Below are 13855 nucleotides of genomic sequence, written 5' to 3' on the forward strand. Positions count from 1 at the left end.
TACTGATAGCAGCAGCCCACAGAGGATTGTCAGTGAGTGTGCTGAGATATTCTGCATTACCGATAGCAGCAACCCACAGAGGATTGTCAGTGAGTGTGCCGAGATCCTCTGCATTACCGATAGCAGCAACCCACAGAGGATTGTCAGTGAGTGTGCCGAGATATTCTGCATTACCGATAGCAGTAACCCACAGAGGATTGTCAGTGAGTGTGCCGAGATATTCTGCATTACCGATAGTAGCAACCCACAGAGGATTGTCAGTGAGTGTGCCGAGATATTCTGCATTACCGATAGTAGCAACCCACAGAGGATTGTCAGTGAGTGTGCTGAGACCCTCTGCATTACTGATACCAGCAACCCACAGAGCATTGTCAGTGAGTGTGCCGAGATATTCTGTATTACCGATAGCAGCAACCCACAGAGGATTGTCAGTGAGTGTGCAGAGATATTCTGCATTACTGATAGCAGCAACCCACAGAGGATTGTCAGTGAGTGTGCCGAGATATTCTGCATTACCGATAGCAGCAACCCACAGAGGATTGTCAGTGAGTGTGCTGAGATATTCTGCATTACCGATAGCAGCAACCCACAGAGGATTGTCAGTGAGTGTGCTGAGATATTCTGTATTACTGATACCAGCAACCCAGAGGATTGTCAGTGAGTGAGCTGCGATACTCTGCATTACTGATACCAGCAACCCACAGAGGATAGTCAGTGAGTGTGCCAAGATCCTCTGCATTACTGATACCAGCAACCCACAGAGGATTGTTAGTGAGTGTGCCGAGATATTCTGCATTACCGATAGTAGCAACCCACAGAGGATTGTCAGTGAGTGTGCTCAGATACTCTGCATTACCGATAGCAGCAACCCACAGAGGATTGTCAGTGAGTGTACTCAGATACTCTGCATTACCGATAGCAGCAACCCGCAGAGGATTGTCAGTGAGTGTGCCGAGATATTCTGCATTACCGATAGCAGCAACCCACAGAGGATTGTCAGTGAGTGTGCTGAGATACTCTGCATTACCGATAGCAGCAACCCACAGAGGATTGTCAGTGAGTGTGCCGAGATACTCTGCATTACCGACAGCAGCAACCCACAGAGGATTGTCAGTGAGTGTGCTCAGATACTCTGCATTACCGATAGCAGCAACCCACAGAGGATTGTCAGTGAGTGTGCTGAGATACTCTGCATTACCGATAGCAGCAACCCGCAGAGGATTGTCAGTGAGTGTGCCGAGATATTCTGCATTACCGATAGCAGCAACCCACAGAGGATTGTCAGTGAGTGTGCTGAGATACTCTGCATTACCGATAGCAGCAACCCACAGAGGATTGTCAGTGAGTGTGCCGAGATACTCTGCATTACCGATAGTAGCAACCCACAGAGGATTGTCAGTGAGTGTGCCGAGATATTCTGCATTACTGATAGCAGCAGCCCACAGAGGATTGTCAGTGAGTGAGCTGCGATACTCTGCATTACTGATAGCAGCAGCCCAAAGAGGATTGTCAGTGAGTGTGCTGCGATACTCTGCATTACTGATAGCAGCAGCCCACAGAGGATTGTCAGTGAGTGTGCTGAGATATTCTGCATTACCGATAGCAGCAACCCACAGAGGATTGTCAGTGAGTGTGCCGAGATACTCTGCATTACCGATAGCAGCAACCCACAGAGGATTGTCAGTGAGTGTGCCGAGATATTCTGCATTACCGATAGCAGCAACCCACAGAGGATTGTCAGTGAGTGTGCCGAGATATTCTGCATTACCGATAGTAGCAACCCACAGAGGATTGTCAGTGAGTGTGCCGAGATATTCTGCATTACCGATAGTAGCAACCCACAGAGGATTGTCAGTGAGTGTGCCGAGATCCTCTGCATTACTGATACCAGCAACCCACAGAGCATTGTCAGTGAGTGTGCCGAGATATTCTGTATTACCGATAGCAGCAACCCACAGAGGATTGTCAGTGAGTGTGCAGAGATATTCTGCATTACTGATAGCAGCAGCCCACAGAGGATTGTCAGTGAGTGAGCTGCGATACTCTGCATTACTGATACCAGCAACCCACAGAGGATAGTCAGTGAGTGTGCCGAGATCCTCTGCATTACTGATACCAGCAACCCACAGAGGATTGTTAGTGAGTGTGCCGAGATATTCTTCATTACCGATAGTAGCAACCCACAGAGGATTGTCAGTGAGTGTGCTGAGATATTCTGCATTACCGATAGCAGCAACCCACAGAGGATTGTCAGTGAGAGTGCTGAGATATTCTGCATTACTGATAGCAGCAGCCCACAGAGGATTGTCAGTGAGTGAGCTGCGATACTCTGCATTACTGATAGCAGCAGCCCACAGAGGATTGTCAGTGAGTGTGCTGCGATACTCTACATTACTGATAGCAGCAGCCCACAGAGGATTGTCAGTGAGTGTGCTGAGATATTCTGCATTACTGATAGCAACAACCCACAGAGGATTGTCAGTGAGTGTGCAGAGATATTCTGCATTACCGATAGCAGCAACCCACAGAGGATTGTCAGTGAGTGTGCTGAGATACTCTGCATTACCGATAGCAGCAACCCACAGAGGATTGTCAGTGAGTGTGCCGAGATATTCTGCATTACTGATACCAGCAACCCACAGAGGATTGTCAGTGAGTGTGCCGAGATATTCTGTATTACCGATAGCAGCAACCCACAGAGGATTGTCAGTGAGTGTGCAGAGATATTCTGCATTACTGATAGCAGCAGCCCACAGAGGATTGTCAGTGAGTGAGCTGCGATACTCTGCATTACTGATAGCAGCAGCCCACAGAGGATTGTCAGTGAGTGTGCTGCGATACTCTACATTACTGATAGCAGCAGCCCACAGAGGATTGTCAGTGAGTGTGCTGAGATATTCTGCATTACTGATAGCAACAACCCACAGAGGATTGTCAGTGAGTGTGCAGAGATATTCTGCATTACCGATAGCAGCAACCCACAGAGGATTGTCAGTGAGTGTGCAGAGATATTCTGCATTACCGATAGCAGCAACCCACAGAGGATTGTCAGTGAGTGTGCCGAGATATTCCCTAAGGATTCATTAACTAACATTTTGGACAATTTGAACTCTAGACTAGTGAGTGGGATATTTTGTCCTCAGCTCTTATATTCAGTGATATAGAGTCGGGGGTGGCACTGCGCACTTAGCAATTTTTGTTAAATGACGTTCTTTATCTAGTTTGAGTCACCTGCAGTAAGTAATATCCTGGTCTGTAAATGCTAGAAACATGGAGGAAATATATGAAGAATACCCCAATATTCTAGAAAAGGACATCACAAAAACAAGAAGAAATGGAATTCCCCTACTAGATTCCAATGGTGTGAGGAATGCGTCCAACACAGCACCCCCTTTGACTGCCTGGAATTATATTTCATGACAAAGACCGCACATATCCCCCAAAGACCGTGATGTTGCACACAGCCACACATCTGACAACTCACAATAAGCCCTCTTGATGCAATTACCTGTCCAGTCCCAGTCTCAAAACGCTCATAACCCACATGTATGGAGGAGACAGAAGCACCGACCGTCAGTTTCCGCTTGTTAAGCTCCAAACCATCATGAAGGGGCAGAGGCTCCTCTCGCTGGGTATGAAGGGTGGTCTCCTCCGGGAACATTCTCTGTTCTGCCTTTATGTGGAAAAATTTTTTAATGAAAAACAAGAGCATCGCAGCCAAGTGAGAGGCGACATGACCTTACAGAGAGGAGCAGCCATGAGAGAGTGTGGGGAGGATGGTACAGAGAGAAGAAGACATGCGAGTGTGGGGGGAGAGTAGTACAAAGAGAAGCAACCACAGGAAAAAGTGGGGGTGGTAAAGAGAGAAGCAGCCTTCGTGAGAGCGTAGGGGGGTGCAGAGAAATGAAGCCAAGCAAGAGTGTGGGAAGTGGTACAAAGAAGGAGCCATGTGAGTGTGGGGAGGATGGTACAGAGAGACGCATCCATGTGAGTGGGGGGGGGGGGGGTAATTTTGTACAAAGTGAAGAAGACCCGCAAGAGTGTGAGGGGTGGTACAGAGGGAAGCAGCCATGCGAGAGTGTGGGGGGTGGTACAGAGAAGAGCAGACATGCGAGAGTGTGGGGGGTGGTACAGAGAAGAGCAGACATGCGTAAGTGTGCGTGTTGGGAGCTTATAGAAAAGAAGTCAAGCGAGATTGTGGGGTGGGGGGACCTTATACTTGATATAGACCTGTAATAGGTCGAAACATTGTATTTTAAATAATGGCAGAATAAACTTCATATTTTATTTAACCACCCTGGACTGGAATCCGTCTACCTTTAACCTGGCTTATAGAAAGGAGCAGTCACGCGAGAGAGACAGCTTGGCCTTACAGAGAGAAGCAGCCACACAAGTGTGTGGGGACGATGGTACAGAGAGGAGCCGCCACGCGAGAGTATGGGGGCTGGTAGAGAGGAGCAGCCACATGAAAGTTTGGAGGGGGGATGGTACAGAGAGGTGCAGCCACGTGAGATTATTGGGGGGTTTAAGAGACAAGCAGCAATCATGCAAGAGAGTGGTGGGGGGCTTACAGTAAAGAGAACCCAAACAAAAGAGTAGGGGCCTGCACAGCGAAGAACAGCCACTCGAGAGAGTGGGGGAGGAGCATATAGAGCGGAGCAGCCACGCGATAAAGTAAGGGGCCTTATAGAGAGAAGCAGAAACGCGAGACAGCAGGGGTGGAGGGGTACAAAGAGGAACAGCCACACGAAATAGTGGGGGGAAGTGTGATACAGTGTGTGGGGTATCATTCGGTCTAAGTTCATATTTTTACTGATTTTAGGGTTTATTGACTTATTGCTTTGTATTATTCTGTGTATTCCCTGTATTGTATGGAGCCTTAATTACCTTACTAAAGGTCCGATAAGTGAATTATCTCAGTTACCATCTGCAACCTGAATGTGTCCATGTCTCTTGATAAACCCCTGCTGACATTATCACCCCCTGTAGTGGCTTGATCTCTGAGGAAACCACTCTCAGGTTTGGGGGGCCTGAAAACCATCCAACCTGTCTGCCCACACCTGGATATAAGGAGGAGGCCAAAAGGACAAGAAAGATAGATCCTTTGTAGGATAATGATGCCAAGGCCAGCACCCCAGAGACACTTAGAGAAATCCTGATTACCCTGGAAAATACTGCTGGAGGAGCCTATAAGGAGAAGCATCTGGAGCCGCACTGCCGTATGGATCTGTAAAGAGGAGGATGGTGACTCTCCTATCCCAGGGCATTTATCCTGCCACTGGACTGTATCCGTGTTCCTGGACTATTTCATCCTCTGTGTGGTAGATTGTTTTATGGACCTTTCGGTATGCATATAATAAAGGTTCTTGGGACTGTTCACTCATCTCTCGCTCTGTTGATTTGTGATACCGGAGTAGGGTCCTGTGACAGGGGTCTGTGAAGACCAGGGGTCTTCCATGGGTATAACAATATTCAGACAACACAGGGTGAGGGTAAAACAGCGTGGCAATACTTTATTGAACCACAAAGAAGACAAACACCTAGAACAGTCCCAGCAAATACCCAAGACAGTGCAACATTACACAGTCCTCACCCTTCCGCTCCGCCTGCCTGGGATAGAACAGCTGCGACTTTGGGACTTCCAGGGCCAACTAACTCAACCAGTGGCCCCCCGCTTCTGGCGGGCACCCACAGAGAGAAGGTAGCAGCAAGCTTAGGAAGCTGACAGCCCATCGAGGTACAAGGCCAGGAAAGTAGAGATTCCCACCCTGGCCTCTCTGAGAGTTTCCATGGGCCCAGATGACCGGCAGGTCCCAATCTGACTTCTCCAAATGTCTTTATGAGTTCCAAGCGACCGGTGGGTCCCTCCTGGCAACCCCAAACAACATATCCATGGGGCCAGGTGACTTCATCGTCCCAACCTGGTCTCCCCAAACGTATCCATGGTCTCTGTGATGGTCAATGGAGCAGATCCGTATCTTTCCAGTCAGGGCCATATACCCTTAGGCTAGAATCATGTAGAATCCAAATCTGTCTCTTTGAGTAACTATACTAACATACTAACAAGCTGATGGTGTGAAGAGATTCTGAGTGTCCTCTTGCTTCTCCTTAATTCTCTGTTTTAAGTCTGACTCCTAAAGAAGCATATCTCCTTTTTAAGTACACATCCACAGTTCAAGGGGGGAAAGGTCAGCCTCATGTCTCATTGTTTGAGCATTTAATGAATTTGCTTAGTTTGTCCTCCGGTCTTGTGAGTCAATAAGCCACAGGGTCCACAAACGTTAATTAAGATAATTAGCAAACATTAATTGTTTCCAAAGGAAGATAAGTCGACAATCAGTTTTATACAAATAGTAGGACATTCTTGACCAGCCACAGAAATACACATACAATTATAAGTCAACATGAACACAATAGTGTATCTCTCTTGGCTTAACTAATCGAATCATCTGGCTTATTAAGATTTTAAGCTGTATTGTCACAGAGGCGCACACAGGGAAGAAGGCACACAAGAGAATGTAGGGGGGGAGGTGTAGAGAGAGAAGCAACCATGCAATAAAGGGAAGGGGGAGATGAAGGAAGAGGAGCAGATACGCAAGAGAGTGTGGGGAGCGTACAGGGAGGAGCAGCCGCGTAAGAGAGTGTGGGGAGCGTACAGTGAGGAGCAGCCACGCAAGAGAGTGGAAGATGTACAAAAAGGAGCAGCCACGTGAGAGAGAGAGTGGGCCGTACAGAGAGGAGCAGCCATGCAAGAGAGTGTAGGGGGGGTGTAGAGAGAGAAGCAACCATGCAATAAAGGGGAAGGGGGGAGATGAAGGAAGAGGAGCAGCCACGCAAGAGAGTGTGGGGAGCGTACAGGGAGGAGCAGCCACGCAAGAGAGTGGAAGATGTACAAAAAGGAGCAGCCACGTGAGAGAGAGAGTGGGCCGTACAGAGAGGGGCAAGTCAAATGAGAGTGTCAGTGCCTGTAGTGAGAATAGACCACTGAATTTTATGTGTATAGTATAAAATATGTCATGTCTTCCCACCCATCTTCAACTGTCTAATAGTCACTGTGAAATGTACATGTCTCCCTCATCCTGCTTGTGGGAACATAATTAGCACAAGATTTCCACTTCTGACAACACACGCTCTACCTTTATTATGGTAATTCACATTGCAGCCTAGTGAAAGCATACAGCTGCTGCCCCAACTAAGTGACATCCAGTGACTGTAACATCATTCAGGCAAGATTCATACCATATGTGTAACACAGTCATGGCCGAAAGTGTCGGCAGCCTTGAAATTGTTCCAGAAAATGAAGTATTTCTCCCAGAAAAGTATTGCAATTACACGTTTTGTTATACACATGTTTATTTCCTTTGTGTATATTAGAACAACACAGAAAAAAAAGGGGCAAATTGGACAAAATTTAACACAAAACCCCAAAAATGGGCAGGACAAAATTGTTGACACCTTTCCAAAATTGTGGGTAAACAACTTTGCTTCAAGCATGTAATTCTCGTTCAAACTCACCTGTGGCAAGTAACAGGTGTGGGTAATATGAAAACCACACCTGAAACCAGATAAAAAGGGGAGAAATTGACTCAGTCTTTGCATTGTGTATCTGTGTGTGTCACACAAAGCACGGAGAACACAGAGGTGAAGAAAAAAAAGTGTCTGGGGACTTGAGAACCAAAATTGTTTAGTATCATCAACAATCTCAAGGTTACAAAATCCATCTCCAGAGATCTTGATGCTCCTTTGTCCATGGTGTGCAACTTAATCAAGAAGTTTACAACCCGTGGCACTGCAGCTAATCTGCCTGGATGTGGATGGCAAAGAAAAATTGATGAAAGGTTGCAACACAGGATAGTCCATCGGGTGAATAAGCAGCCCCTATCAAGTTCCACAGAAATTCAAGCTGTGCTGCAAGCTCAGGGTGCATCAGTGTCAGCGCAAACTATCCATCGACATTTGAATTAAATGTAACTCTATGGCAGGAAACCCAGGAGAAACCCGCTGCTGACACAGAGACTTAAAAAAGCTAGACTGCAGTTTGCCAAAATGTACGAGAGTGAGCCAAAGTCCTTCTGGGAAAGAATCTTGTGGACAGATGAGACCAAGACAGAGCTTTTTGGTAAAACACAACATTCTACCGTTTACCGAAAACGTAATGAGGCCTACAAAGAAAATAACAGAGTACCTACAGTCAAATATGATGGAAGGTCAAAGATGTTTTGAGGTTGTTTTGTTGCCTCTGGCACTGGGTGTCTGGACTCTGTGTAAGACATCATGAAATCTGAAGATTACCACCGAATTTTGGGTTGCAATATAGTGCCCAATGTCAGAAAGCTGGGTTTGTGTCCTAGGTCATGGGTTTTCCAGCAGAACAATGACCCCAAGCATACTTCAAGAAGCAACCAGAAATGGATGGAAACAAAGCGTTGGAGAGTTCTGCAGTGGCCTGCAAGGAGTCCGATGCTAAATCCCATTGAACACTGTGGAGAGATCTTAAAATTGCTGTTGGGAGAAGACACCCTTTGGACAAGATGGATCAGGTTCAGGACTTGGTAAAAGGCGGGGCGGGCTCAGGAACAGGTTACAGCAGTATGGACAGGATCAAGTTCAGATAGGGCAGGCAGGACAGACAGGATCAGGTTCAGGGAGCACAGGTACTGGACCTTACAACTAGGTAGCAGGAAACAAACTGAGGATAAGTTCACACGATGCGTTTTTGATGCGTTTTCGCGGCAGTTTTCCTGCCGCGGAAATGCTGCGAAAACACTTGTTAATAGGTCTGCCATGCATAGCAATGCTAATCCGGATGTGCTGTGCACATGATGCGAAAAATTCCGCTCAGCATTGCGTTAGAAAACGCAGCAGGACCATTTCTATTGCGATCCCGCAGCGAATTCGCGCCCATTGAGGTCCACTGAAACGTAGCAAACCCGCAGGTATATGTGGATTTGCTGCATTTCAATTAAAGTTAATGGCGCCGAATTTGCGGAAGAAACGCGGTGCGGATGGTACCCGGGTTGGAGAGGAGGACTTCTGCTCCTCTCCTGATAACAGTGGGAGCGGAGTGGATGGGAGGAGCAGTACTCTTCTCAGCCAAGCCAGCTACCACACGCTGTGAAAAAAAGAAAAAAAAAAGTATAAATTAAAAAATAAACCTCTATACTCACCTGTCCGGTGGTATACTGCGGGGAGGGGGCTCGCTAAAGTCTAAACAAACAGCTGTGGGCTGATATTAATAGCCAGGGAACATTGTTGGCTAATGGCCCCTTCCCGGACAACTAATAGCAGCCCCCAGCGATCGGCTTACCCTCTTCTGGTTATAAAAATGACACGGGAGCCCACGCCATTTTTTTTTTAATTTCAGGCTCTGTGCCCACGATCCGGACGTAGCAGCGCTTTGGATGCATATTTTTTGCTGCGTCCAAAAAGTTGAATTCTATTTAACGCAGGTAAATCCACATGTGTTCACTGAACCATGCAGATTTACCGCATTCAATACATTCTAGTGGTCAAATTTATGTTACGGAGACTAACGACTCCGCAAGAGAATTTGACATGCTGCGGTCCTGAAAGATGCGTCAGATGTCAGTGTCCATGGGTGATTCGCAGCCTCTGATGCACGCATAGTAGACATGGGATTTCTAGAGATCCCATCCACTATGATGTAACATCTGGACGCTGCGTGTTTGACGCCATATAAACACGCAGCATCAAACCTGCAGCGGCTCCTGACCGTTGCCACGTACCCAAACTCACCTGCAGCATGTCAATTTTTGTAGCGGACACGCTAGTCTCCGCTGCAGATTTTGACCGATCTGGGGGATTCACATGTACCAACAACAAAAGTGCGGCATTAGAACACAGCGCTTTGGACGCAACAAAAATACACTGCGTCCAAAGCGCTACTGAGTCAGGGGGGACGCAATGGCTAACGAACAGCTGTGAGATGTTAATTATGGACAGGGATCATGTTTGCAAATGGCAACTTCCCAGGCTAGAAATAGCAGCTCACAGCAGCCGCATAAATTACATGAATAGAAATGTTAATGAAGATTGGGGGAATGGGACTAGCTGACACTCAGCTCTTTAGTTTGGTGATGACAAGGTGTCAATCAGACCTTTTCATGACCAAAACTAATTAAAGTAAAGTAAATAAAGAGTTAAATAAACACACAGAAAGAGTAAACACTTTATTTGAAATACAACAGACACATTCATTAATCATTCAAATTAACCAATATACTCACCCCAGTTCTGACGGTAATCCAAGGGTTTAAGCAATTTCCCACCAAATAACTTTATTTAGCTTCAAAAAACATTCATTGATGTACAAAAAAAGCATCAAAAACGCCCAGCGTTTTTCCTGCCAAGGGGATGCAGAAACGCTCAGGAAATTTCTGCTTCAAATCCTGATCGTGCGCACATAGCCTAATTACAAAAGTTGCTAAAGCACCTCACAATGGGGGAGGGTGCCTTAAATATCATAAGTCTCCTAGCTATTAGCTGGGTGACGTTTTCAGAAGTGCACATACTGCCCCTTTAAGAGACAGGGAGAGCGCGCGTGACCTAAGCACACTCCCAGGAGGCCTGCGTGCCGTGTTCAGGTTCTGGGAGGAAAATGACGCCTAGGGAGAGAGGAAGGGGTCTTGTGAATGGATGCTGTTCTGATAGTACCCCCCCTTAAGTCCCCTCTTCTTCAAGAACACTAGGATTTTTTGTAGAAGTGGAGCATGAATATTTTCTTTGGGTTCCCAGGACCTTTTTTCAGGGCAAAATCCCTTCCAGTCGACTAATAAAAATGTTTTTCCCCTCACATTCTTCAAGGCTAAACTATTCTTTACCTCAAAGACATCCTGGGAGCTGATGGAAGCAGGCATAGCACAAGGATCCTTGAAGGGACTCAAGATGAACGGCTTCAGGAGGGACACATGGAAGGAAATGGATATTCGTAAGTTACTGATGAAGCGAGGACCCAACTTGTAGGATGGAATCTTGAGATGTATGTACTTAGAAGATAGCCACACCTTATCCCCTGGACGATAACAAGATGGATCTAATTGTCACTTGTCAGCATGCCTCTTCATACGCTAAGACGATCTCTGATAAAGTGGCCTTGGTATCATCCCATGTCTTCGAGAAATCATTTGTGAAAGCATCGGCTGCTGGTATGCCAGAAGTGGCTGATGCCGGAAGAGGCAATCCAGGCTGCTGCCCAAAGACAATAGAGAATGGAGAACTTGCAGAAGACTCACTTATGTGGTTGCAATAGGAGAACTCTGTCCATGGTAAGAGCTTGACCCAATCGTCATGATGTGCGTTTTGTGCCGCAGAATATTGGCAAGAATCTGGTAGATTCCTTCTACCTGTCAGTTGGATTTAGGTTAGCATGCAGATGAAAAGTCCAGCACTGCATTCAGAAGCTTGAACAAAGCTCACCAGAATCTGGATGTGAACTGGACACCTAGACCAGACACGATGTGACGAGGAAACCCGTAAAGATGGAAAATGTGCTTTCTCCGCAAGTTCCGGAGAGGACTGAGGCCCGGCAATGGGTTAAAATGTGCCATTTTTGAGAAGCGATCCACCACTACTCAGATGACGGAATAGCCTGATGACACAGGAAGGTCTGTAATAAAGTCCATGGCGATATGCTGCCAAGGCATCAAGGGTACATGAAGTGGTAGAAGTCGCCCCGGATGGGAGTTTCCTAGGAGTTTTGTCGCAAGCTAGGAAGAACAGGCGGAAACGAACTCCATGATTTCTTTACGCATGGCAGGCCACCAGTAGTGACGTGATATGAGCTACAACATCTTATTCTGCCCAGCATGACCGGTCACCTTGGAGGAGTGGCCTCATTGCATAACTCGCCTTTTATCCAATTCTGTCACCAAGTTTTTTCCTGGAGGAATTTGGACAAGTTTAATGGATCCACAGTAACCATCTTGGATGGCTCGATGATGAGTTGAGGTTCCTCATCTTGGTCAGTAGGCAGGAAGGAGCTGGAAAGTACATCGGCCTAGATGTTCTTGTCAGCTGGCCAAAAATGCAGAACAAAATCAAAACAGGCAAAAGATAACGACCATCTAGCCTGGCGCGAGTTCAGTCTTTGTGGGGACTGCAGATAGGCCAGGTTCTTACAGTCTGTATAAATGACGATCGGATGGACTGCTCCCTAGAGGAGGTACCGCCACTTTTCTAGAGCCATCTTAACCGCAATAACTCTTGGTCACCAATCGAGTAGTTGCGCTCAGGGACAGAGAAGGCCTTGGAGAAGAAACCACAAGTCACCATATGGCAGTAGGGGAACTTTTGGGTGAGAACTGCACCTGCCCCAGAGGATAAGGCTACTACCTCCAGAAAGAATTGTTTGTTCACTTCCAGTCTCTATAATCCTGGAGCAGTGGAAAAGGCCTGGTTCTGGGAGAGGAAAGAAGCCTCTGAGTATGGACTTAGACCTTTAGATCGGCACCCCTACAAAACATAGCAGAGATGAGAGCGGTCCGGGATGAAAAATGTGGAATGAATTGTCGGTAGTAATTGGCTAATCCTAGGAAATGCTGGACAGTTTGATCCCGGCAGGGCGTGGTCACTTGAGGATGGAAAGCACTTTTTCAGGATCCCTCTTCAGGGATCTAACCCTAACCCTAGTAAAAGCAGAGAACATTGTTCAAACACACAGTTTTCAAATTTACCGTACAGATTATTTTCTCTAAGTCACTGCAGTCACTTGGTGAACGTTCCGCCGACGAGAAGGCAGATTTGGGGAGAAGACCAAGTTATCGTAACTCGGTACTCATAATGACTGTCCCGGGTGTTGAAAGCGGTCTTTCATTTATCTCCTCGGCGTACCCGGATTAGATTGTATGCTCTTCGTAGATCCAGCTGGTAAAAATTCTAGCACCTCTGAGGCAGCTGAACAACTCTGCGATCAACAGCAATGGATACTTTTTCTTAACTGTAATCTGATTGAGACCTCTATAATCAATGCAAGGCCAGAGAGTCCTGTCCTTTTTCTTGACAAACAAGCTGGCTCCTGATGGTGAAGAGGACTTCTGAATGAATCCCCTTGCCAGATTTTTCATAACATACTTAGACATGGCTAGGCTCTCTGCCTGGGGGTAGATGTGGTCTCATGGATATGAGGATCCCAGAAGCAAGTCTACAGGGCAGTCATACGTCCTATGTGGAGGTAGCGTCTCAGCTTCCTTCTTGTCGAAGACATAAGCATAAAGACCAGTAGGAAGATGGTAATCCCGACAGAGAAGATGATGCCACCGGCGGCCGGACAGATCGTACAGGTGCAAGACACTTCTCATGACAAAACGATCCCCAAAGCAGAACTTCTCCGGATCTCCAGTCAAGGACTGGTTCATGCACGCGGAACCACGGAAGCCCAGGAAAAGTGGATGAGACAGGCAAGGAAGCACGTCTCAGTGTGCAGTATTCCTATCCGGAGCTCTACTTGCTCGGTAGCCACCCGAACGGTTTCAGATAGGGGCCTCCCATCGACAGGTGACACCAACCACGGATTTTAAAGTAGTCGGAAGGGGATCTGGTAGCGGTTTACCAGTGCTTGCTGTATGAAGTTCCCTGATGCACCTGAATCCAGATACATTGTCTCACCGAAACGGGAACTTCCACAAGTCACACATACGGTCATGATCAATGGAGGAGACGAATTGTTCTCACCCAGGGTAGCTTCTCCTACCGGTCTTTGGCTTGGGAGCTTCCCGACCTCTTGGGACAAGAGCGAATGAGATGTCAGGTGTCTCCACATGAGAAGCACAAGCCCTTGGCTCGACGGATCTCCTGCCGTTGCTCAATCAGCTCCACGTTGTCTACTTACATAAATGTC

General features: G+C 47.0%; 1 protein-coding gene across 1 annotated transcript in view; it reads right to left on the reverse strand.

Moving 5' to 3' along the window:
• SEC23IP (SEC23 interacting protein) overlaps positions 1-13855 on the reverse strand; it is a 208178-nt gene that overhangs the window by 49969 nt on the left and 144354 nt on the right. The window contains exon 13 of the mRNA XM_073684597.1: positions 3509-3673. Coding sequence (XP_073540698.1) covers positions 3509-3673 — 165 coding nt within the window. The remainder of the gene's footprint in view (positions 1-3508; positions 3674-13855) is intronic.

This window comes from Phyllobates terribilis, unplaced genomic scaffold (genome assembly GCF_046119375.1).
Source record: "Phyllobates terribilis strain yellow unplaced genomic scaffold, ASM4611937v1 Scaffold_5__5_contigs__length_657084704, whole genome shotgun sequence".
Lineage (NCBI taxonomy): Eukaryota > Metazoa > Chordata > Amphibia > Anura > Dendrobatidae > Phyllobates > Phyllobates terribilis.